At 40.5% G+C, this 24,007-nt stretch overlaps 1 protein-coding gene across 1 annotated transcript; it reads left to right on the top strand.

Moving 5' to 3' along the window:
* The first annotated feature begins 1,251 nt into the window (after positions 1-1,251).
* FERMT1 (FERM domain containing kindlin 1) lies at positions 1,252-20,375 on the top strand. Its single transcript, XM_009953091.2, has 14 exons — positions 1,252-1,402; positions 4,234-4,467; positions 5,987-6,133; positions 6,705-6,918; positions 7,911-8,013; positions 9,635-9,742; positions 10,643-10,774; positions 10,922-10,971; positions 13,530-13,654; positions 14,980-15,086; positions 15,830-16,051; positions 16,728-16,852; positions 18,808-18,949; positions 20,202-20,375. The coding sequence occupies exons 1-14, from the start codon at positions 1,252-1,254 to the stop codon at positions 20,373-20,375; spliced, it is 2,034 nt and encodes a 677-aa protein (XP_009951393.1).
* Positions 20,376-24,007: the final 3,632 nt, after the last annotated feature.

Genomic DNA, 24,007 nt, shown 5'->3' with positions numbered 1-24,007 from the left:
GGCATGCTATATTTAACCTTTAGCTTCATTTTACATTAATGTAACCTAAGCTAGTCTGATCTTGTCCTGCAGTCAGTCCTAGAAAAGGTCATTCTTTTCCTCACTCCTCACCTGTGACAAGTGTCCTTGATTTTTCTGGTTTTGACCTAACTTTCAGGCTAAAGGTTTTAAATCACTAAGTACTTCTTTTTAAAAAGATCTACAAAGGTCTTTTAATGTTGTTACATCCCCCCTAGCCTTCTTTGTAAACAACAACTAGTTATTTTTTATGTTAGAAGCAGTCTGTGTACAGTACCTTTAACAGAATCTGTGACTTGGGTTCTCAGGTATTGCTGAAAGTCTGCAATAAATGGAAGTCATCCACTTTAGTGCCTAAGCTTCAATGGCAAAGGCTTGTTTCTTAGGGTTCAGTTCAACAGGACACTGAGTACTAATCTGGTATCTTCTCTCTAAATATCACAAATCCTTCCTGCAGCATCAGTCACCTTATACCTACGAGGTCTTTCTTCAGTAATTAGCAGAACTCTACAAATGATAACCAAAGCTTCTACTTTGAGCATCTTCTCTAGTTTGGCTTGGAATGGTTACTGTTTACCTGTCCTGGCAGAAGCGTGGTGGGATCTCAGACGTTTCACCCTGCTGAGACAGGATACATGCCTACATCTCTGTGCAAGCGGACAAATGGCATGGATATTGCTGGCAGAGAGCCATTCAAGTTATTTGTCTCCCCTCCCATCTACCCAAATAGGTGAAACTACTCTCCCATGGGACCAATCTGGCAGAACTGAAAGTGTAAACTTTCATTTGCAGTGGAAATTACAGCTGTAAGTGTACAAGTTAACGGAATTCCTTTGTTCACTGGACAGATTACCAAAACAGATCCCACCCACAACTGTAGGCTTTATGGTGTCCAGACTGGCAGATTAGCACCGTATAGTGGGGAAACCTGGGTAAAACTGGGCTATCATTACCAGCTGGAGATGCTTGAGTTGGGGGTGGGGTGGTGAAATCAGAATAAAAACAAAAACTCCCATATGCCTATCTTGCAAGAGTAATCACAAGAACAGAGTCTAGTTCAGAGGTAACAAGATAACACATCTGAAGTTCTTCCAGCCAAGGCCACTGCGAAGTCTTGGCAGCACAGAAGTATTTTGAGATTATGGAGAAATGCATTTGTTTCAGAGTAGAAGAAAAAATATCCTTTTTGTTTGTTTGTTTTGTTTTTGCAGAGCTTACATAGACCTTTCCAAAATGCTTTCCTCAAATGAATATGGGTCTCACTCCTGGGAGCTCTTGGTGACAGTTGATCATCAGCATGAAGAGGTACAAAAGGAATTTTTACTACGGGTCACAGGGGACCTTCATATTGGAGGAGTGATGCTGAAATTAGTAGAACAAATCAGTGAGTAAAGACCTGTTTAATTTACACAGTGTTATTAAAATAATACATGCAGCTTTCTCTCTACAAAAAGAGGCTCCTGTGCATTTTGAAATGGCTCTGCCTCACTTACTTCTTTGTAATGGTACACTGAGCATGTATGTGCTGCAGCCTCAGGGCTTTTATGTGGCCAGAACCCCTCCTTGTCTGTGACTAGAGCCCCCGTACTATCACAGTGCAAGCAAAACTTTACTTTGTTTTAGTCTTCCAGTTAGAGCAATATAATTGGACTAGACTGAGTATTCAGCTCCCTGTCCAGATAGACTTTATAGGTGGCTAGTTTGAGGGGCAATAAAGGTAGCTGATACCATGTTTATCCACCTGTAGCAGTCAAAGAGACAGGATCAGTTGTTACAAAGGCACTTGAGAAGTTACTGTCTCCTGTGTTATAGTGGCATTCTAGCCAAAATGTGAGCCATGTTATCCATTGCATATATCAGTAGGGAACAGCTGTGAAGAGCAGAGAGACTGGCCAAGTCAAAGGTCGGAAATGAAAGGTAAAATACCTTGTGTACAGTCACAGCAAGTCAGCACTACAGGCAGTAAGAGAATCTAGGTTTCTTTAGCTCAAAGCCATCAAATGGAGCTGCCTTCCAAAATAATCATCTGTACTCTGAGGCTGTAGAATGATAGATACCAACAAGATAGTATGGTATTTGGTTATTGTATCAATGCCACAGGGTTTTCACATGCAACTCATTCTTCCAAGTATTGTTCTTTTTCCTGGAATTCTTAAATCTAGAATTCTTCAGTCACCAACTTCACACAGAAAGGAACCTGTCTGCTAGATTAGACTCGCCAAGTGGGAATACCGTGAGCTTTGCATTTCTATACATTGCTCTAGAAATACAGGATTTGGGGGAATAAAAAAAAAATGTAAAAAAAACCCAACCTTGAAATGTTAATCTTTTTTGCATAGCTTGACTTCAGACAAACGAGCAGAGAAAAACTGAACTATAACAAACCCTTCAGCAAAATAACATCAAGAAATTTAAAATCAGCAGCTTAATAATTTCAGAGTTCTTATTGCCAAGTGAAAGATTTTGTTTTCAAACACGGTTTTTGAAAGAAACAAAAGGGAGCTGCACAAGATGTTCTTTCCAGAAGGCTCCCTTTCAATAGAAAGCCATTTTTACGCAAGCACCTTTTGTGATGGAAAAGCTCTACTTGGAGACAGTGATTTTATCAAGGAACTTCTTTTCTAGCATTAAAGCAGGTAGCAACTCTGTCATATATTTTTACCAACTTCTCTGCATCCTTACACACACAATTCAGCCAGCAAGCCAATGGTAGCCGGAGTTCTCACTGGGTTGGAACAACATTTTTCACAGTACTTTTATAACTAGTATTCAACTAGTGCAAAAATCTTTCTATATTAAATAATATTTAAAGCAAATCTTTAACTAAGTGATTTGTGTGTGCAGCTCTCTTGAGACACAATTTTTTCCAAGAAACTCCGAAAGAGGAAAGGGCTGTACTGTGTTACAGACACGCTGAGGAATAGCCTCTACCTGGCAGAGCTGGTGAGAAGGAACAAGAGCAGAAGTTTGATATAATTTGACCAAGATCACACAAACTTTACCTGCTACGACACATCACTGGCATCTGGGAAGTCACCCAGTCTTGGAATTCCCCATGGAACTGAGAGCAGCAATGCTTTATCTCTTTCCTTATGTATGTGCTTCTTATGCTGATCTAGTCAAGGTTTTGACACCTTTCAGGTCAGGAAAGCTTACTGCTCAAGAGTAATCAGAGAAAAGCCACTGTTCTCCGCCTCTAAAACTCTTAATATAAGTCATGAACAAAGTGTTCTTCTGCTATTTGTTCTTGATTCGGCAAGCCTTACTTTAGCTGTATGTTTTCAAAGTACAAAATACACAAACATTTTTTACTTAAGTAAAACACAGGCAAGTCCATATTAGTGAAACAAGACAGTCATCTCTTGGCAGGCCTGTCTTCTCTGAGCAGCTTTGTAGGCAAACCTTGTCAGTCCCTGGTCAGTCACACCAGCCTGCCCTCCTGCACAGAATAGTAAAAGATTTAACTGTACTATATCGCATCATGCCCGTTCTACCTCCCTTACAAGTTTCTACTTCTCTCACAAGTTTCTGCATTCTGTGTGGTAGAGAAGGTCATCTTATTTGTTAACTCTTTTCTGATTGTCACAAGGCTTACTTTCAAAATAATAATTATTTTCCTTGATTATTTAAAGAACGTTGCCACTGTGAAGTTGTCCTAAGTGGGCTGTACTCAGGTGAACATCCTTGTTCAGCTTATCTGTGCAGCCACAGAGGAGAGCTAAGAACAGCCCTTAGCTGGGTGTCACCAAGACTTCAAGGGACTCATTGCTGTTCTTAACACTACAGAGATGAGCTGTTCAATGGTGCTTCCCGGGAGATTGTGCCCCCCTGGGACCACATAAGGTTTTGTGGAAGGATTTTCAGCATGCACCGTCAAGTTGCAAAGTGTGTGCCGTTGTTATTAGTCCGTATGCCAGCACAATCTAAGCAGCATTGGAGCACATATAGCACCAGATTCAGGAGATGCACTTTCCCTGTGGATATCTGCAAAATTAAAGCAGTGCCACAGACAGCACCTAGGTTAAGTCTTCAGGGAGAACACAGTTAGTTCCCAGTGACTGCCACAAGTATTCAGCAAATGGGGTGTAGGTCTCAGGAACTGTAGTTGCTGCTTTAATGTAAATAAATTCTCCTGTTTGCAGAGCATTGTTTCCAAACCAAGATTTTTGTATATTTGCTCCATAGTTTATTAATACCCATTTTGTATTTTCCTAGAAATATCACAAGATTGGTCAGACTATGCTCTTTGGTGGGAGCAAAAAAAATGTTGGCTTCTGAAAACCCACTGGACACTCGATAAATGCGGAGTGCAGGCAGATGCTAAGCTGTTCTTTACTACTCAGCACAAAATGCTGCGGCTTCGCTTGCCAAACATGAAGACTGTGAGACTGAAAGTCAGCTTCTCTTCTATGGTATTCAAAGCTGTCAGTGACATCTGCAAAATTCTCAGTAAGTAAAGCTAAATCCCCTCTGGCAACTAAGTTGGAGCATTTTATTAGGTGACTTTTTTGGAAGTCCTTACAAAACTGTTTAGCTCAAGAGAAATTTGAGTTGAGTTGACCCAAGATCAAAGGCCAGATTTTTTGGTTTTTAGAATCCAGTGCATGTCAGTGGTTCTCAGTCTTTGTGATAACTGGTGCAAACAGTGTCAGCAATGTGTCCCATGAGCTGCAGGAGCACTGGATAGTCAAAATCCTGTTGATGGTTTTGTAGGGATCCTTGTCTTCCTTGAGCGAGACTCAGTCCTGCTTATTCTGTGCCATTGATTAAGAGCTTAAGATTATGAATCTCCTACACCAGCTTTCACCATAGGCAATTTTACTGGTGTCAGCTGATTTATCACCTGTTTTCACCAGCACTAATGATACTCAGCTTGGCCTATTGGCTATATGTATTCACTTCAGAAGGAGCACATTTTAAAAGTTCAAAACTTTTATATGCCCAAACCTCTTTGGGTCAGGGCATACTTAACTACCCCACACAAGCCCATGAATGTGTTACAGCACTGTGTCCCCAAGTCTCTACTCTTTCCAATAATGGAGTGCGTCCAAGTAGAGATGAGGTTTTGAAGCATGCCAGACCTGTGTGCCTGTAATCAACAGGAATGAGTCTGCAAACAGTCTTCAGAATCCCTTAGTTTTAGGGTAAAATGGGGATTAAAATCCTTATTTTAATTTAGATCTTTAAAGCTTAGCCCATTAACACATTCATCTTCAGAAGGAATTTACCGTCTCATATTGACCAAAATGCAGCTTTCAATTTCATCTTCTAGCAGTGGATGGTGAAAGGTAGAGTATGTCTTTATTATACCTACCAGCTTTGATAAAATGATGCCATAACTGTTCAACTGACATTTGGCAGAATTAAGTATTTCTACCCACATTTTTCTTCTAGATTGAGTCAGTACAGGAACCCTGTAGCTGTTCTCATGAGTGAATACTGTCAAAAACATCTTTGCTTACCCCAGGATAACAGTGTTTTTCAGAAACAAAGTGCCAGGTTTGCAACTGACAATTAGTAGTGCATTAAGGAATAGCGTGTAGCCAGGACAGAATCTTGTACGTGAAATACAGTGAATAATAAAAAGCATGAACTTCAAATACAGTGGTTCCATTTCTGTTCTTGCTTGTTCTTGTCAGACATTTCATTGGGGTTGTTACGCTCAAAGGTGGTTGCAGAGCCATTAGGGAGAAAGAGTTTTTCCCTGGTGTTCTAAAATGCGGTTATACTTGCTACAAAAAGCAGACTTAAATGCTGTTGAAACTCACTCCCACAGCCCAAAGTCTTTGGCCTTGTTGTGGAATTACTGGATTTTCCATGGCTACTGCTTTCAGCCTGCTAAAAATAAAATTCAGAATGCAACATGGAGCTTCCCCAAATGCTGTTACCAACCATAGGCTTTTTTTGGATGTAATCTGCTAAATTTAAAATGTTTCATCTTGCTTCACTTCCCAAATTGCCATTGTAGATATTAGACGGTCAGAAGAACTCTCTTTGTTGAAGCAATCGGAAGACACACTGAAAAAGAAAAAGAAAAAAGACAAGAACAGCAAAGAACCACTTACAGAAGATATTTTAAACCTGTGCAACTCTCCAGTGAGTTCTGGATTATCAGGTAATAAAAAATCAATACAATTTTATTCGTCTGCCTGGAAGTCAAAAAGAGGAAGAAATTCTTTGTTACACAGTTAAAACCAGGTAGACAGTTTAATGTAGGATGGTAGTAAGACAGACACAGTTGGCCTGAAATTAGTGGCTTCAAGAAGTTACTGAAATCCCCAATATATCAATATTTTTCTGTTGCCTTTTTTAAATGTTTACATTTTCGTTGATACGAGAAAGGCCATATCAGAAAACAGGTGATCAGCTGTGGCCCCACACACAGGATGTGAGACCACTTTTAAAATATCCAACAAGTTTGACAACCTGCAAGGAAAACGAGAAATAAAGGCTTGAAAGTATGTGTTTCCTATCTCCAATACAACTGACATACCTCACAGAGCAAGAAAGAGCACTTCTGTCCCTGCGGTCACTTCACCTGTGAAAGGACAAGGCCTGCTGTAAACAGCAGAGATAGGAGACTGTCTTGACAGAAAAGGGTTAGTCTGTTATGATGGGAAGTTGTGGACTACCTAAGTCTGAAGGCAGTTTTCCCTGGAATAATAAATTACTCTCTTAACTTGCAGGAAGTCCAGGTTTATATAGTAAAACCATGACACCCATTTATGATCCTGTCAGTGGGACACCAGCTTCTTCTACAATTACTTGGTTCAGCGACAGTCCCTTGACTGAGCAGAATTGCAGCATCCTCGCCTTCAGTCATCCCATCTGTTCTCCAGAAACATTAGCAGAGATGTACCAGCCTCGGACTTTAGCTGACAAAGCCAAACTCAATGCAGGGTAAGATGCCTCTCCATGAGATCTTTGTTAGCTGGCTTAACAAGGGTAGCATTAATCCAGCTTTTAAGTGTAAAGCAGAATTTGAAAACAAACCCCTGATATATGGTTATATTGATACTTCAAAACACTAACTAGGTTTTGTTTCAGAAATACTTAAGGTTTTTAATCTCTTTTTCCTTATTCAACATTCTTGCTTAAGCAAATTTGTTTTAAAGTGATGAATGATGTAATTGTGTAGGCTCTTGTTAGATGAAGGCAAATCCAGTTTAGCACTGCGGGCACTGCACTAAGGGACGGTTTGGATAGCAAACTAAAGGCTTTAAATGGACAGTGGAAATACACACGTGGCTAAATTCAATAAAGCTCTAGTACATTACAAATAGGTGACCTACTGCATTACGCGCAAGCAAACATTGCTTATTGTACACCACAGAGGAAGACAGAGCGCTAGGGGGTTAGCAGTGCAAGTGTTGGAGAGGCTTGTCTCTAGCATTAAACTATGAATTGTCATTTTTAGATCTGTGGAGCATTTAACAGTGACTTCGATCTTTTCATTGGATTTTACTGGAGAACAAAAGTAGCTAGAATTATAAAACAGCAAATACTGAAATGAAAAGCAGGAATTCTAAATATTACAGGCAGGCTTTTGCCCTGGCTTAAATGAATGTCCCATTTCTGGAGCTCAAGAAGAAAAAATCTTATTGGCATAGGTCACCCCACAACTAGTTACTGCTCTGTTTCTGGCATCTACTCCTGATGTTTTGAATAGTGCTGGAGAAAAAAAAAAACAGGAAGATTGTAAGTATTGTGTTTATACAAGACAGTTGGAAATCCATATGAACGTTCCCCCATCTTGAGTTATGTGAATTTTCCCCAGACTTGGAGGAATTAGAGCTGTTTGTGCCCACTTTTGTTTCACAATTACATTGGAGCTCTGCAGGTGTGATAGTTTTTCCTGTACAGATGAATCTGTGAGTTGTTTTCTTCCGCAGCTGGCTAGATTCATCTCGATCACTTATGGAACAAGGCATTCTGGAGGACGATCAACTTCTTTTACGCTTTAAATATTACACTTTCTTTGATTTGAATCCAAAAGTAAGAGCTTTGTTTTTATTGCTATTCACTGTTTGCCTGCTTTCATGTCAAGGAGCTATAGCACAAGGATACTGCATTTTAACTAGGATTTGTTACAGGCCCTTCAGAGATCAAATTCAACTTCTTCCCCTCAGCTAAGGCTGCACTTTTCCCCTCTGGACACTGAATCACCGTTCCTCACCTGAAATAAGATCTTAAGTGTAAAGATGAGATCTGAAGAGCACCAGAAATAAATAGTATCCAGATTTCCAGAGGGGCTGGTTTACTTTCTGCCTCTCTTTTAAAAAGAAAAATTAAGGGGAAAACTAAACAAACAGTGTCCTAAATGATGTAAAGGTATAAGCCCTATTTTTGAAAAAGGACTTAAAAATGACATTTCTGTCCCACTGCCCTTCACTTGAATATTCAGCTTTTCTGGGCTGAAGCCCTCAGAAGCACTCAGGTACTTAAAACAAATTTGTTTCAATGTGACTGGGTGATTAAATACCTTTGGAAAGTTCAGCAAAAGTGTTTCTAAGTCCCATTTGAAAACAAGACTTAGTCTTCAAAAATCACTTAAATGTTTTTCTCAAGTTGCCTCTCATTTGCTTTTATTTCCACTAACAGTCAGTCATGGCAGTTGTGTTAAGGCAATGCTTTTAAGGCTTGGGTGATACATTTAGTGAGATTACAGCATGATCATTGACCAGTGGAAATCAACAAGAGTTCAAATCTGAATTTTAGAGGACTTGGCCTTCACATGGTTATTTTCTGTAAATTCTGTAAAACTTTTTAATTTCAGGCATGTCATATAAAGAGAAGGGCACTTTCTAGTTCAGGTGGCATGTTTTGAGGTGCAATGCAATCCCCACTAAAATGGGGACTAAAGGAATTTTCAAGTACCTGTCTCAACAGCAGCCCAAATGTTTCCCTTCTTTGCCCCAGCCAGCCATGGAGCCATAGGATGAAATAACCCAAAACAGCTTCAGGCAACCTAATAGCTCACCACTAGTGGGAGAGGTCACACTCTGAGGTTTACCCTCCCATCACCTACTTCTTACCAGCTCTGGGGCTTGAATATTTCTGTGAGTCACTTTGCCTTATTAACCAAGTAGATAATAAGAAACAATCACTATCCAAAAAATGGAGAGTGAATTAAAGTAGTTCACAGCAGGATCTGACAAATGTCAAGCCAGTGCAAAGATAGAGCCAGAACCGAAAAAGCCACGAGCAGAAGAGGGGAAGTGAGGAATAAAAGCTTCTGTCTTTTGGCAGTAGCAAGCTGTGGAATGTCAAATTCATATCAGCCATGTCACGTTATTTTCACTCTCATAGTGTGGTTTCACATTTCGGTTAAGCCAGTCCAAAACCTACTACCACAAAAGGGGATGTCTTAATCTCCCCTTCTGCTTCAGCCAAGGACTCTTGATTAATTTTCTGTTGGGTCAGCAAGCCACTGTGACCCTACACACAGTCACACGAGCTACTACAAGAGAAGGATGGGAACGTACCGCAGGGCAGAGGTGGGGGGAGGAAGGAAACAACCTTTATGGCTTCAGCCCAGTGTTAGATCAGCTGCAGCTGATCGTGAATCTATATCTTGGTGGTCATTAATGACCAATGTTGTTCTTTTTTGCTACAGTATGATGCAGTGCGAATAAACCAAATATATGAACAAGCCCGTTGGGCCATCCTGTTAGAAGAAATTGATTGCACGGAGGAAGAAATGCTGATCTTCGCTGCACTACAGGCACGTACTTGATCCAAGCTGCAAAACCTGTTCCCTCAAGAGGCAGGCACAAGCTAGGACAAGACTAGGCCAGTATCTCTGCTTGGACTGGGGGGTCTGCTATTTGAGTGAGAAACAATAAGCAGCATCCATCAACTAAACCAGCTAAATTCAGTAGCAGCACACCATTATTCAAACTGACATATACAGTTATGGAACCATTTACTAACATTATCTAAAACAAACCATACCCAGGATGTAACTTTGATATCAGCCTATTCTGAAGGGGATTACTATGAAGTGTTCCTTCCCATACTAGCTACCATCCTCTCACACATTCTTCCTGAAAGTTTCTCTAATATGTAAGTACCTGTGTTCACAACAGACTAAAAAATGCTATAGCACAATGTGAAGACAGGGACGCTACAGAGTACAAGAAATATAATATGACCTAGTGTGGCTTAGTCCCTGACTGTAGGTAATAAGGCACAAATGGTTACTAGGAATAAATTCCTTTCTTTTAAACGTAAACAGAGCTGCCAAAAAATTCACAGCCTGCCACTGCGGAACACCACAGAACCTTGCTGCCAAGTTTCCCCCTGGTATGGATGGCACCTACAGGTGACAGTACCAGGGATGCAAGCATGAGCACTGAGTCAGCCTTACAGAACAGGGACAATTATACAGTGAAGGACTACAAACACTGGCAATTAAAATAGGAAACTGTTACCTATAATTGCACTGGAGATCACAGTGGACATGCCTGTTTCCTTGTGGAAAAAAAAAAAAAACATGGTTCCATGCTGCAGAACCTTACGGAGCTGTCCAAGACCTAGAAGACCAAGTGGCCTATTTTCATATGCTGTGATTGTGTGTTGCTAATTGGTATATTGACTATTTGACATTGCTCTTTTATTTTAGTATCATGTAAGCAAGTTATCATTATCATCAGAGGCACAAGATTTCACCTGTGAATCAGAAGTAGATGAAGTAGAAGCTGCACTTTCTAATCTGGAAGTGACACTGGAAGGTGGAAACGCAAGTAACATTTTGGTATGTCCTTTCGGATCCCGGAACTGCTTTCACTGTGTCAAATGCATTGACTCTCATGAGCCTACCTGGTTCCTGATTTTTTAACAAGAGTTAACAGATAGTTACAAAGTGCATTGTACTAAAATTGTTCCTGATTATTCCTGATAGGAGGACATCACAGACATCCCGAAACTTGCTGATAATCTCAGGCTAGTTAGGTGAGTTATTAAAACTAATAAGAAAACACACAGAACAAAAAGCTTAACCATACAAGAGATCTCTTCAGTTTTTCATTCTAATCTAATGCTAGAGCCTACTGTTACAAATTAACAAATACACCAGATAGGCCTAACTAGCCTAATATCATCCTCTTCAAATCTTTCTCTTACTGCTTCTGAGCAAGATTCTCAGCAAATCTTTCTAGCTCTTGGCATGCTGGGGTAGCTATACTTATGCTTATTAAAAGACCAGGCTCTTTATATTTCCTAGTGCTCATCAATCATCATCTCTAAACAAAAGAGTCTACAGTTTTGGTTTCAATCACATTTTACTGCTTTTTGCCAATAAAAATAGAAAAAACTTTCAGCTCTCCCTGAGAAGAATTTCTGAAAGCAACCCAGGGGGTTTATTTATTTCTTAAAACAAAAGAAAGAAATAAATTACCCCTTTCTAACCAAACATGGAGTCTGTTTTTTTCTAATATCAAAATGAGCTTCTGTGATCCCACTGTAATATCTTGATTTATGGGTTATTGAAGTGACTGCAGTGACCTCAAGTCTGTAATGCCTTTTATCACAAAACAGTCTTTGTGGTTTAGGAAGATAAAGATTTCTATTGCACAAATATTTATCAGATTCATCCTGTTGATAAATCACATTTGTAGTCAATGAACTGAAAACTTGCACCTGAAAATTTTTAACTGTTGTTAACTGTTAAGAATTGTTAATTATTAATTTCCAATTAGGAATTTTATTTGACAATCAAATTACTAAGGTGGCTTAAGATGAAAGGGAACTTAAGCCTTTTAAGTTCTGTCAGTTACTCGCCTCTAACAATGGTTTGTTTATTTTTCCCTAGCAGTAGAGCAGTTTGCTTTGAAAAGCATTCAGTGGTTATTTTTCATCATGAAAAAATTCCTATATACATGATAAATCACTTACCTAAACCCTAAGACACTGTAGAAACTAGGTAAGGTATAAAACATTTCTTTAAAGGAACAACAGCTTTCTGTTACTATAATGATTTGCTTAATTGTAAACCTACATGCAAGGCTCTGCATGTCATACTGCTGACTATTCATATAGTGAACTTTTATTCACATTTATTCACAGTGTGCACCAAATTAGCACCATTGCTTTCAGGTAGGTGGCAATATTGTAGAGAATTACAGTATTTTTTTTCAAAAACAACAGCAACAACAAAAAGCTTTCAAAAAAGTTTGCAGCAACTTTTTTTGATAGAAAAATATTTTCCTTAGTCTAAAAAAACTTATAGTCCATTATTATTGAAGAATGTCATTGTACTGGAAAATTAAAAGCCTAAATATTTCTCAGTTTTGAAAATCCAAGGTTTTTTTTTTTTAATTTAAACATAAAAAGCACCATTTTCTAGAAAGGTCCTAAACTAGGACTTCTAGAAGGGCTCTGGAGAAGGCAAGAATGGGTATAATAAATCACTGTTTTCCAGTTAGCTGTATACTCTGTACTGTCATCTCAGGTTCAAAGGGAAGTACTAAATAGACAGTGGAATTTTTTTTCTTTTTTCTTCTTTTTAACTTCATTGTTGAGCTTTGTAGCTAGTTATGAAGTATTTTTCTACTAAAATAGTGCTAATACCTCTGGTTTTCTCTCCTGAAATATATTGAACCTGGGATTTTATTTCCCCACCCCCCTCCCCTGTCTTCGTTATTGTATTCTTAGTAGAATTAATTATGATTTTTATCTCTTACTGAAGAGAGGTGGGGCTGGCACAGTAATTATATTTGACCATTAGGATCTGTCAGTTAATTCTCAATTCCAAAGTAGATATTTTTAAATTTACTCTATGAAAGAAATCCGTTTCCATTAGCAAAGTATTGAAATTAATTAAAATAATTTAAATTAGGATTATATCCATCTATATAAATATGTGAGGAGCTGAAGTAACACTGCCCTAGTGGACGGAGATGTTTTAAACTATTATCTTTTCTTGGAGTGCTACAGAACCTCTATAAACTTAGGGAAGGAATAGAATTTTGCTATGTTAAATATTATTCATATAAAGCCAAAAAGATTGTCTCTACTCCCTTACAATTCAATGACTACAAGTTAGTTTTATGGGTGCAAATCTCCTAGATAAGGAGCTGTGAAAGATGAAGCTAATTCTAGTGCATGTGAATAACCTAGTGGGTTATTACATTAGTGTTACTGAGTTCACGCAAAAAAAACCCAACAGAATGAGGCTGTTAGAAGGGCATGGCTTTGATGAGGAATGGAAAGGGAAAAAAAAAGTAAGACCACACAAATGAGAAAGAAAGAAAAGAAAAAAAAAAAAACAAAAACATAAACCCAAGAGAAATCATAGATGGGATTCAGCTAGAATCTGGGCTAACAAACACACCCATACCCAGGTTAACTTGCATGCGGCGTTGGTTCCAGGCGTTTGCCACCCCCTTCATTGACACAAGTATGAGTAACCCAACTGAAGCCATGTGTATGAGATCCACAGTAATATTTGTGAGTGACTTAGCAATGTGCACATTTCAATATAAACAAATGTGATTTCTTTTTTCTTTTAGGCCCCGGAAGCTGTCACTCAAAGCTATCAAGCCATATTGGTTTGTCTTTAAAGACACTTCAGTATCTTATTTTAAAAACAAGGAATCTGCACAGGGAGAACCTATTGAGAAACTGAACCTAAAAGGTAGGAGTTTTCTCTTCCTTTCTTTCCTTTTTCTACTGCATTTGTGAACTGAATAAATGAAGAAATCCCTGCGAGACTCAGGGATGCAAGCACAGTAGCATTTAGTCTTGGAACTTTTTCAGTTATTGAGACTCCTAAGCAGGCAGACCACATCTCAGAAGAGGACTAAACAAAAAGGATTCAATTGCTTAGCACAAACCAAGATTATCTGGACCTGGGTTGTAAAATGCCGTGTACTGCTGAACTCTTTAAGAGTCAGCTAGAGAATGTGACCTGGGTGACACTTTTATTTCCAAATACTTTTACTTTATGTTGGATGATAGTACTCACCTCTGTCCTTAGGAAACGTACACTGATAGTAGAGGATTATGGCTGATGCAGAGGTCAAGAATGCCATAGATTGCACCTATATACTGCTGTGCAGGGATGGCTCCAAGACCTTCTCTGGGCCTTTTTGTTTCATGCATGGGGATGTCCATAGCTACAACCAGCTTTAGGTAGTTCTGGAGGAGAAACACCAGGGGTGTACACACGACAAACACCAGCACCATATATAGCCTCCATCTACATCTGCTCCTGCAGGGACATCATTTGTTCAGCATCAGGGAACCAGTGATGCCCAGGATTCATCCTAGAAGAAACCTTTGAAATAGAAAGAAGATTAACCCCTGTGAACAAATGGCTCTGCATACCATCTGCATGTCCTCAGTAGGTCAGATAAACTCATGGCAAAACTAGCCAGGGTGGCTGGAACCTCACCAAGTAGCCCACAGCCTTGGTGTCCCTGGACACAAAGGGGATGTGTAGGCATCCTCGACTCCAGCTGAATCCAGAAGGCCTATGGTAGCACCACCGACATGAAATAGCAGGTCTCCAGAGTTCCCTGGGATCCATGAATTGGCCAGCTCTGTTGTAGATGTCACCTACATCCCATTGTCAGTACTAAGTTGCTTCTGAAAATGGAGTCCAGGCTTTCAAGTCACTTAGGTGCTTTTGAAAATTTTACCCTATCTCATCAGTTCCTCTCCATTTTAAGTGTTGAGCGTTTCCTAAGATCAGGCTGAGGTTTTGAGAGCACTTCCATCCTTTCTCTTACAGGTCGAGTAACATGCTCTTTGAGCTCAGAGCATTCATCACCCTGGCAGACCAGACCAGGCAGGGAACTAGAACAGAAACCTTTCATTAGGCCTAAGCTTTGAAAGTCTTGGCCCTTGATCTCAAACAAAACCAACGATTAAGTACTGTTCTTTAGTATTAATCAGTACCTAAAGTTAGTGATGTAGTAATTAAATAAATTAATTTCTTTCTGATTTTCTGTGATATAGGATGTGAAGTTGTACCAGATGTAAATGTTGCAGCAAGGAAGTTTGGAATCAAATTACTAATTCCCGTTGCTGATGGCATGAATGAAGTATACTTAAGATGCGATAACGTGAGTAATAAGACAAGGGAAAGTTTGTATTCCAGATTGATTGGCAGATTGTCTAGAAGGCCCATTGCTGTTTTCTAGAATTTGTATAGAAAAATAAGTGTGCTGCAGAGACTTCATTATCTGCATGTTTAGTAAAATCTAAAAAAAAAAGAATGATGTGGTGGTCTAGCAAATATTTAATGGTTGGGGGGACCAAAGGACAATAATTCCCTCTTGATCACCAGTTTCCAAGTAAAGCTGCTCGAAAGAAAAAAAAAGAATAAACTGTCAAGAAAGTAAAAAGAAGTTGCAATATTTTGTTCCAGTGATTTCAGAGGACTGAGGTTTGGGTTTTGTTCTCTTTTTTCTTAGAACTTCTCCCATTCAGATGAGCATAGCGTGATAAGGATCTTACATTAGTTTTCAATTTCAGTTTATTTCATTTGTATTGAAATGTATCAATCCAAATTGTGTAAAAATGTACATTAGGTGGAAAATAGTCATGCAATAAAATTTCCAAGAGAATCTGTTCTAAAGTATTTGATTTCTTTGAAAATTTAAAACCTAATTATTCTGCAAAGGCAGTCCTGTAGGTGGAACTAGCCCAATCAGGGAAGAACAACAGTACTATGGTAACTACGCATTCAGGCAAATTAAACCAAATAACTCCAGAGTGGTTTTATTGTGCAGCAAAAGACATGTGAGCAGTAGCCATCCTCATGAATGGTTTGTCCAAAAATATCAAACAATTGTCTGTGTTGCAGGAGAATCAATACGCTCGGTGGATGGCTGCTTGTGTTTTAGCCTCAAAAGGCAAAACAATGGCTGATAGCTCTTACCATCCCGAGGTGCACAAGATCCTTTCATTTCTCAAGATGAAGAACTGGACCATGTCTCCCCAGGCTGTCTCTGATCCAGAAAGCATAGATATGAAACCAGAATGCTTTGTCTCACTACGTTATACCAAAAAATACAAGTCCAAGCAGGTATCCAGAGCATGGCGTGATGGTTGGGTATGAGTGGTGCCAATGATTGCTTAGGGGTGAGGCTGGATCGAAGCAGCATTTGGAAACCATACAATAGAATCATCTTGCAATACTTACTTGTCCCTTTGCAGGAGGCCTTTTCTTTAAACTGAACACAGGGACAGCTCTCCCGGCACTTCTAAGTATTCCTCCTACATCCACACTGCCTCCTAAGTCACTCATCATATTCTCCTCCTGATAACACTGTTCCTGAAATTCTCTTCAGAATAGGAAAGGAAGGTGTTTAAGGACAGGAAGTTATTGGCTGCATCTTCAACAACAGTGTCTTCCTGTCCTCTGGGCCTGGGTGGCTCTCCTTCCTCTCTACCTAATTCCTTGCCCACTGCTTTTGCTGCGAAAGCGTTCAGCCTACCTGTCCTCAGGACGCAGTCTCCAGAGCAGCGTGCTGGAGCTAGACCCAGTGCAGCACAAACCTGGACCTGAGACCCTACCGCGCTGTTCTGCCTGTGTAGCTCAGGATCTGTTCCCAGATGCTCTCTGTAGTACATCTGCATGGATGGTGATGACTTAAGTGTCTGAACATGGCATCAGAGCTAATGATGTTTGATTTAGTGAAAGCACAGTTATTTTTGCTCTCCAGTCAACTGAAACTTTTCTCTCTTCCTATGTTTCCCAGTTGGTTGCTCGTATTCTGGAAGCCCACCAAAATGTATCCCAGATGCCCCTAGTGGAGGCCAAGCTGCGTTTTATTCAAGCATGGCAGTCCCTCCCTGAGTTTGGCTTGTCCTACTACATTGTAAGGTAATCACACTGTTACAGCGATGTCAAGCTGCCATCACATGTTCATGCTTGGTGGTTTGCAGGAAGTTCTTTGACTCCCTGTTTTGGAAACGTTCCCTGTTTTTTCCCCTACAGACCTTTTTTAATTCAAGTAACTTTCATACCGTTAGTTTCTTCTATAGCATTAGCACTCAGTAGCTCCATTCCTGGAGTGAGACCCTCCATTATGTCTGCCTTCATACAGACCTGTTGGGTTTTGCCTGAAGTGACATATCACTAGGATTAAAGCCTTATTGACATAAACTCACGAAAATGTAAAAAATGCATGTCTTGTTGGTGTTCTCGGGTTTGCAATATATTTGTTTGTTCCAATTCTCGCTCACTGGATTGATCTGATTTTATGAGCAGAGTTTTTTCCTTTTGGATCAGATGTTATGATACATTTTATGATAAATTGCATCAGATTTTATGACAAAATGCTTTTTTCTAATTTCTTTGGCATTTCATTAAGAAAACAGCAAACACTATTCATCCCTTTTTTAGGTGACTCTGGAAGAGCAGTCAGCACAAGAAAGGTCCTGTTGTGTTCACAGCAGTTTCCCTGGACATTTACCTTGAATGTGGCAGGGTTCTCACCTGCTGTCTTCCTTCTTGACAAAACACCAAAAAAACCTGAAAAGTATGGACATAACCATACTTGGAGGCACCTTCCTTAACTTGTGTCTAACACCTCTTCCAGGGCTAGTTAGGAATCATCTGCAGTATAGATTGAACCAGCTGGGAACTGTTCTCTGGCACAGAGGCCAGCTAGCATAGAACAGCCCACATCTGGAATATTTCCCAAAGCCCAGTAGCCTCATGTGAACTACCAGATCGTGTTGGTCCTTGGATGTTCAGCTCCTCAGCCGTACCTGGGAGTCATTTGAGAGCACGCTGCTTGGTTGCAGCCAGAATTCTGCCTGGGACTCTTCTAGCAATTGAACAGAACATGACTTCAGTGCCCAGGAATGTTCCCTGTCACTATTTAATTCACTAACATAGATATAGATGTTTTGCCCTATCTGTCTCCACTAATTCCATTAAACAAACAAACCCAACACCTAAATAGCATTTTGTAGCATGAGCAAGACACCTTGTGGTGAATTTCTACAAACTGATGGGCAGTATCTCCATGGGGGTGTTAAGTAAGGCACAAACTGTGGTCCAGGCCACCTTTTTTCCCTAAGGGACAGCTTCATCTAAGGAGAAAAGGCGCAGAAACAGGATCAAAAATATTGAAAATATTAACGGCAGACAGATGAGAATTCTTCCAGCTTTCAGCATTAAGGTAGAGGAAAGTATTTTCTTTACCAGAGTAATCTTTTCCTAGCTATTCCCAACTCAGAAATTTCTGTTCCCCAAAGTTCTGATACTTCTGTATTTATTTTTCATCTCTAATCAGAAGGAAGTTGAAATGTTAAAATGTCTCTATTTTTGTAATCTAATTTATACTCAGAAACAAGCATATATTGCTAACAGTTATTTTGATAAGTTAATGGTGACATATAATATAAAATAGTAAATCTATTTTGATATGCTTGTGTAATTCAGGTGAATATAACTAGAAGAATGTGTTTTAACATTAGTGAAAAGAAGCAAGGAAAATTATTATTGACATTTTTCTGGTAAAAATATAATCAAATCTGTGCATTTTGGCAGGGCGATATTTTTTAGCAGAAAACAATGAATTAGAAAGATTTCAGCCAGATCTACCTGCCTGATTATCTTCCATCTTATACCATGGTTCACCAGCCTACGTTTTTGCTTTATAACAAATACTGTTCTAAAGAAGGGTCCAAGCTCTCCTCAATCCCAGGCTGTTGTGACTTTTCCCACATTTTTTGCACTTTCAGAGGCGGGCAGGTGAAATATTTCTCTAGACAGAAATAATTGCAAGCAAGATCTGCTCAAAGGTTTTGTTTTGGTTTTTTTTTCAGGTTTAAAGGAAGCAAAAAGGATGATGTGCTTGGGGTGTCCTACAACAGGCTGATACGAATAGATATAGCCACAGGAGATCCTATCACAACATGGAGGTTCTCCAACATGAAGCAGTGGAATGTGAACTGGGAAATACGCCAGGTAAAACTGGAACGGCACTCTGCATTCTGTCATTGCATTTCAGAGACTGGAGGATGCTTTCAGAAAATCTTTTTTAAATGTCAGAGTGAAAAGATTTTGAATGTGTTGTGACATGTTATTAAATAAGCTGTCTAAAATTTTTCTTAATGGAGTCTGTAGTCAAAAGTCAGAAACTAAAAGATCTCCAGTTTAAAAGGTTCCTACCAAGCTTATTCTTTATAAGTTGCCCTTGATTTTGATGGGGTGAAATACAGAGACTCAAAGGTAAATTCCAACCTATGTTTACTGCTCTGTCACAGTAAAAATCTCATTTTAACTCTCTGTATAGTCTAGCTCACACATCATCCTCTCAATTGCAATGATTCAGTCTCTATTACAGGCTGAAGATACAGGAACACAGTTTGTCTTTCAAATCCCAAACTGAGATTGCAAGGTTGGGGACAGAGGACTGTGTCAGTACCCAGTCCTGAGAAAGCAGCTCTGTTGTGTGATTTATACAGGGGTGCTCTGGACCTTGATGGAGGCTGCTCAGAGGGGCCAGCTGTTGCCCAGCAGTCCAGTTTGGGTCTGGAAGCTTGAAGCCAGCTCTGTGAATTGTAGATTTCTGGGGTGGAACTAGCATGACCTGATGTAAGTTCAAGCAGCCTGGAAACTGTTCCTGCATATGCAGTTTTCTGCATCCATCTGCAGGAGCCAGGAGAGATCAGATACAACCCCTATTGCTCTCCTGTAGTAATCCTTGTGCCAGAGCCTGTAATTCTGGTAAAGCTGCCAGATTTGCTTTAAATCCCTCTCAAAAAAAGGCAGAATCCACAGCTAGCCACTAAGCTCAGTTTGCTAGATTTTAGAACTGACAGTAGTTGGAAATCGAAACCTGGACCCCAGAAGCAGATTTAAGGTCAGCACATAACAATGGACAGCATTAAACATTATTGGTTAATTGTACAAAGAGTCAGGAGTGCCATTCCTGCTCACTTTAAATACGCCATTAGGAAAAAAAATCTAGTTAAAAGCATGGGTTTGTTGCCTGCCGGAACAAGCAAAAGATTTTGACCACAAGAGGGCCCTGCCATAGCAAAAAATGAAGAAACAAGCAGCCAAACGCCCTCAACATCCAGCAGACCCATAAATCTTGGTTAGCAGAGACAGGTACTGCTTTATCGCAATATTTGTGATCCAGCTGTGCTCTCACACTTGCTCTTTTTTCCCAGCTTATCTCTGTTCCTGATTTTGCCAATTGTATTTTCTTTAGGTTGCAATCGAGTTTGATGAGAATGTATCTATCGCTTTCACATGTCTAAGTGCAGACTGCAAAATCATCCATGAGTATATTGGGGGCTACATCTTCTTGTCAACCCGCTCCAAAGACCAGAATGAAACGCTGGACGAAGATCTGTTCCATAAATTAACTGGAGGTCAGGAGTGAAGTGAAGTAAACTCTCTTCCCTCTGCCTGCTTCTCCCCACAGCTAAGACCACCAGAGATTAAACAAAAATCTCTCTGACTGTTAATTGCTGACTAATAAATCTTGTACACATCAATCCATCTTGTAATATGACTGGACTATTTACAGTTTTTGTTAAATATTGAAGCCAAAGTCTCTGGATGCAGTATGGCAGCTCCATCATCAACACTAGTAAAATTAAATTGTCTTTGTTTTCCTTTTGTACAGCCTGAAGTTTTTAAACAGGGTCCAGCCACTGGGCATTTTTGAATCTAGTATTTTTAATTGCAACAATCTGTTTCAGCACCCAGGACAAGTATCTTGAGGATATTGTACACCAAATTTTCTTCTCTGTTACAGCTGTGCAACTCCCACTGTTAAACTGACCATTGTTAAAAAGGCCAGCATTCAACAGAACTAAAGCTGAATAAATACATATTTTAAAGCTACATTACTTGTCTAACACTTGCACTGGAAACAGAAAACATTCTGTTGGTGTTCCAAAGTCCTGCAGACTGAGCTATCACAACCCAAGTACTGATTACACAGTTGTTCAAAAATGTAGCACCCGTGTCTACCTTCATGCACTTAGTAGTTCCCTTAAAGCCAGAGAAGCTATCAGGCACCTAAACCAAAGCATTAAACTTTGCAAAACTGGATTAAAAATGTGGATCTTTCAAGGAACTTTGTTAATTCCAGGTTGAAAAAAATGCTTTAGGTACTATTTAAAATTACTTGCTTGTTAAAAAGGCCACTGAGCGTAGGCCTTTCTATTCTGTCCCTGTTACTCTGTTTCACTGTGACATCTAACTTTGAACTAAACTTGTTCCTAAGTTGAGTAAGGAGCTGAAATGCCTGTAGAAATGATCTTACTGATGTATGTAGTGCAGAATACAATGAGATTACTCGGTGATACTGTGCCTGAGGAACCAGGTCTGTAGCAGCCAGCTCTGCCTGCTGGAGGGATGTGCCTGCTGCACATCCACCGAGTTGAAAGAAATCCAGTTCTGCCCTGCAATGCATAGTGATCAGTAAAAGAAGGAGAGAATGAAGCGAGGATTCGTGAAACTGCTGGACAAACCAAAACTGGTTTCACATAGCTAAAGAAATACAACAGACAAGTGTTGTCATATCACCAAGAGATTTGCAGAAATCACTGCATAATTCCTAACCATCACTGGGACTGGATAGCCCTGATTTTTCTGTCGCATCCTTTGCTTTTCTCCAGTGCCTGTCAGTAGGCTGCAGTGGAATCACTCCCAATTTGTGCCAGTTTAAACAAACTATAGCTTTACACTTTGCAAAAGAAAGAGCCAATACAGCCTGCCTCCCAGGCCTCAGTACTTCCCTCTCCTCAGCACTTCCTACACAGGGGCTGAGGGACCATCCAGTTTTCCTTCAGTAGAGGACTTACCCACTTCTCACTTGCTTGATGCAGGCCAAGTATTTTCCTTGTAGTGTGAGAACCACCTATAACGGATAGTCCAAGTCCAAGCACTTGCAATATTTAAAACCTGGCCAAGGGTGCCGTGGGAGAACTGAATGCACACTTTAGTGCCAGCACTTCTTCCACAGCCAGCCGACTTCTGGACTCAGCCTCGACTTGGGCTTTGCAGTCAGAATGGTGACCGTGCCTACGCTACAGCCCCTCATTCAGCAATGATGGACTCCCATAAACTTCATCAGGAAGCACGGCCCCCTGCTTGCCACACTGGGAGCAGAGCTCATCACATGACTGTTGCAAGGAAGCTCTGTAGTTGCCACCTGTTTTCTAAATTATCTGAAGACATGAAGGCAGAGACACAGGAACTTCAAATGTAGTTCTCATTAGCAGAGCATGCAGCTCATTTTACTGCTAAGCAAAAACACCTACTTGCAGTCCAAATTTTCTGGACTGGGATTCAAGAGGAACTACCAAATATTTCCCTTTCCTGCCCCTCCCTCAGTCTCACTCCATGTGTCACTGGCTTCCAAGTAAAGTCCTCCTGCTGCTCTGCACAGAGGAGCTCTGCCAGCTCATCCCAGCTGGCTGGAAATCCCACCCTTTGGCACTCTGTCATTTTAGCTTTAAGGGAACGATCCCTCACTTCTGTCCTCTCTCCATGCTTCTTTAGATCATCAGCTGTCTTTTCTCCTTGCTCCATCCACCTTGCAAGGCTTTTTTCCATCTAGGTGAGGAACACTTAGGAAAGGAATCTGTTTTTATCCGTCTGCTTTCAGTGCTACATGTGACTGTACCTCCGCTTCCTACAAGCAGCCCCTGGAGAGGTCAGAGCAGGAAGGCATGACCCAGGGCACTCCTGCACCTCTGTAATTCCAGGCTGGATACAGTCGGCAGCTCCTCAGAGGAGGCCTGCACCAGCCTACTCTGCCTGCACCTGCACCAGCCCAGCTCGGGGCCAGCCACAGCATCGGGTCATCTTCCATCCCAGCCCAGCCAGATTCCAGACGCTCCCCTTAAGGCACATGGGGTACCATGCCTACCCTCACTCATGCAATAACCTGATTAGACTTGGCTTTTGCTTGTTCGTACCACCTGATTTACACATAGCATTAAAGACCACAGGCTCAGTGGCCTGCAGTAACCAAGTTATGAATTGCACGGTGCCAGATGTGCGAGAGGCTTTACAGAGAGCGAAAGCAGGACAAGGGCGTCTCCTGAAATTTCGCAAGGCAGACAAAATCCAGGGCAGGAATGTTGTTTAGATGAAAACAAAAACCTTTAGGAAACTTATACCTTGGCTCAGCTGCAACCCTATTCTGTCCATTGTGCTTAATTAAACCAAAGTCAGGTGAGGGTAAAATACTACGGATGTCAGATGGCTGCTGTCTGTTCTTAGAACAAATTCCATAGGGGATTTCACCGCTGCCTTCAGCATGTTACTGCAGCAGACAACACACACCGCCCCTCCTAGTTTTTTTCTGAAACTCCAGGCTAAGTAATCCTGTTCTTGCATCCTCTCCCTGTTCTCTGTAGGAAAATGTCTTGCTTGTGCTTGCTCTGTTAACTGACCTGCAAAATACTTCTTTTCTTTTGTTGGCTTTAAAAGCCATTCTCCAAATTTTTTCGGGATATTTTCATTCCTAACAATCACTTGGATTACAGCCAGTGAGAAACATTCATCTCTTAAACTTTACAGCTTGGTACCATCCTCGCCTTCTCCTGCTCTCCCTGTGCTCTGCTTGTCTCGGTGTCACTAAGGAATGCAGGGCTCACCCCTAGCATTCCTGCAGGCAGAGGGGTTTTGTGCAGCACTGAATCAGCCCCGGGGAGGGGGCATCTGGTTCAGCTCTTTGTGCATCACCCATGTGAAAAGGCTGACAAAAATGCCTGTCTTTACTAAGTGTTCTCTCAGGTTGCCACTGAAACTCTTAGAAAAGCAGAAAAAAGGAGAAGAACAAACTGAAGAAATACAGTGACGTGAGAACAGGCCAAATTGACTCACAAAGGGGAAATCTCTGCTTGCTGCTATCAGAGGATTTCAAAGAAACTGGTGAAGAGGGATGCTCTGGGAAATCTTCACCAGCACTTGAGCAGCTGTTTGAGATGTAGTACCATAGCAGTAATATTCCTGATGATTAGAGATTGCAGCTAGGCAAAGAGCTGGGAAAAT

The sequence above is a fragment of the Leptosomus discolor genome, chromosome 2 (genome assembly GCF_034619465.1).
Source record: "Leptosomus discolor isolate bLepDis1 chromosome 2, bLepDis1.hap2, whole genome shotgun sequence".
NCBI classification, from domain to species: Eukaryota; Metazoa; Chordata; class Aves; order Leptosomiformes; family Leptosomidae; genus Leptosomus; species Leptosomus discolor.
Note: the sequence above shows the minus strand (reverse complement) of the source record. Positions and strands in the feature narration are given on the sequence as shown.